Source organism: Lagenorhynchus albirostris, chromosome 5 (genome assembly GCF_949774975.1).
Source record: "Lagenorhynchus albirostris chromosome 5, mLagAlb1.1, whole genome shotgun sequence".
In the NCBI taxonomy this organism is placed as follows: Eukaryota; Metazoa; Chordata; class Mammalia; order Artiodactyla; family Delphinidae; genus Lagenorhynchus; species Lagenorhynchus albirostris.
This window is the reverse complement of record NC_083099.1, coordinates 131776194-131777786: the sequence shown is the minus strand read 5'-3', so window position 1 is coordinate 131777786 and position 1593 is coordinate 131776194. Positions and strand designations below refer to the sequence as shown.

General features: G+C 49.3%; 1 protein-coding gene across 1 annotated transcript; it reads left to right on the top strand.

Annotated features, from left to right (window-relative positions):
- The first annotated feature begins 703 nt into the window (after positions 1 to 703).
- LOC132520703 (keratin-associated protein 11-1) lies at positions 704 to 1195 on the top strand. Its single transcript, XM_060149431.1, has one exon. It carries the CDS (start codon positions 704 to 706, stop codon positions 1193 to 1195), a length of 492 nt encoding a protein of 163 aa, XP_060005414.1.
- The last annotated feature ends 398 nt before the right edge of the window (positions 1196 to 1593 follow it).

Here is a 1593-nt window from a genome sequence, read left to right as displayed (position 1 = left end):
CTTTGCTGCTTAGACATAAAAGGTGAGTCCCACTGCCCTCTAACCTTTCTAGGGGCATCTTGCTCTGATCACCTAATTGATCTTCCAAGCCAGTTTATACTCTGGATATGTCTTTGTGTCCTTTTTCCTGACAGGTGTTGTCATTGTCATTTTGAAGCATATTCAAGAATGTTCCTTGTTCATTAGAAGCTCCGTTAGCTATGGGAGGGTGACTGATTAAGTTATGCCTAAAACATTAAGTATCAACAACAACCCAAACTCCATGTGGGTGTGTAATTAGTCCCAGTCAGAAGGGAGAGAGTGTCATGCTGGGATGGTGGCATGTTTGATGTTACTGTCAGATGGACACTCATTGTATCCAAGCAAAATAAATGAAGGATGAAGTGTGGGCTGGGATGACCAATAACTTTGAAGCTGTCAACCAACCTTCTTACTCCTGGGACTAAGTACAGTCCAGAAGCCTATGATTTAGTTACCAAACTACTAAACTTTCTTTATGAAGATGAAGGCTTCTCAAGAGACAATTAACCTGGAGAGTCACAAGATGTTCTAAGGCAAGCCAGTGTGAGCCAAGGAAGCCAGGAAGACTGGGCTGGGAGCCCCACCCACCAGCAAGGATATATAAAAGCTCGGGAGCCTGAGGTGGCATTTACAGTTCAGGAGCCAGTTTCTGCAAGTTACTCACATCTCTCCGTCCGGCACCATGTCCTACAACTGCTCCACAAAGAAACGCTCTTCCAGGCTGATTGGAGGACAGTACACCGTGCCAGTGGCCCCAGTTGCCACAGTTTCTACCCCGGATGTCGACTGCCTGAGTGGCATCTATTTGCCCAGCTCCTTCCAAACTGGCTCCTGGCTCCTGGACCACTGTCAGAAGACCTGCTGCGAGCCCACTGCTTGCCAGCCAACCTGCTACCAGCCAACTCCTTGTGTCTCCAGCCCTGTCCAGGTGACCTGCTCTTGGAAGACCACTTGTGTCTCCAATCCTTGCTCAACTCCCTGCAGCCGGCCGCTCACCTTTGTCTCCAGTGGCTGTCAGCCCCTGGGCGGCATCTCTACTGTGTGCCAACCAGTGAAAAGTGTCTCCACTGTCTGCCAGCCGGTGGGAGGAGTCTCCACCATCTGCCAACCAGCCTGCGGGGTCTCCAGGATGTACCAGCAGTCCTGCGTGTCCAGCTGCCGAAGACTTTGCTGAGTTTGCAGGGTCCCGTGAATGAATCAAGACTCCATGACCTGCCAGCTGTGTTTCCAGGACCTTCCAACAAGCTGCCTGTCCCTGAATAACTCTTCATTGCTGACCCCCTGTTCTAACTGTCTGATTGCTGGCTGCCAGGCTTGAGTAAGCTGACTTTGGCAATCTAACGTTTTTCTGGCCAGCACCAATCTTGTTTTAAGGGTTTGATCACTGGTGGCACGTATACCTCTGGATGTTTCCAGAAACTTACCACCCATGCCCCAGTCTCTAATGGCTTTGACATGTTTTGACCTAGCTGCTTTGTCTTCTGGCTTGTTTTTGTGCCTCGGAAAAAGGGAACTTGTTTCGCTCTGTATTTCTCAATAAACCTTAATTACTTGGCATTGCAAATGTACGTC

Coding starts and splice junctions, on each gene's coding strand:
- LOC132520703 (XM_060149431.1), top strand. CDS start 704: ATGTCCTACAACTGCTCCACAAAGAAACGCTCTTCCAGGCTGATTGGA.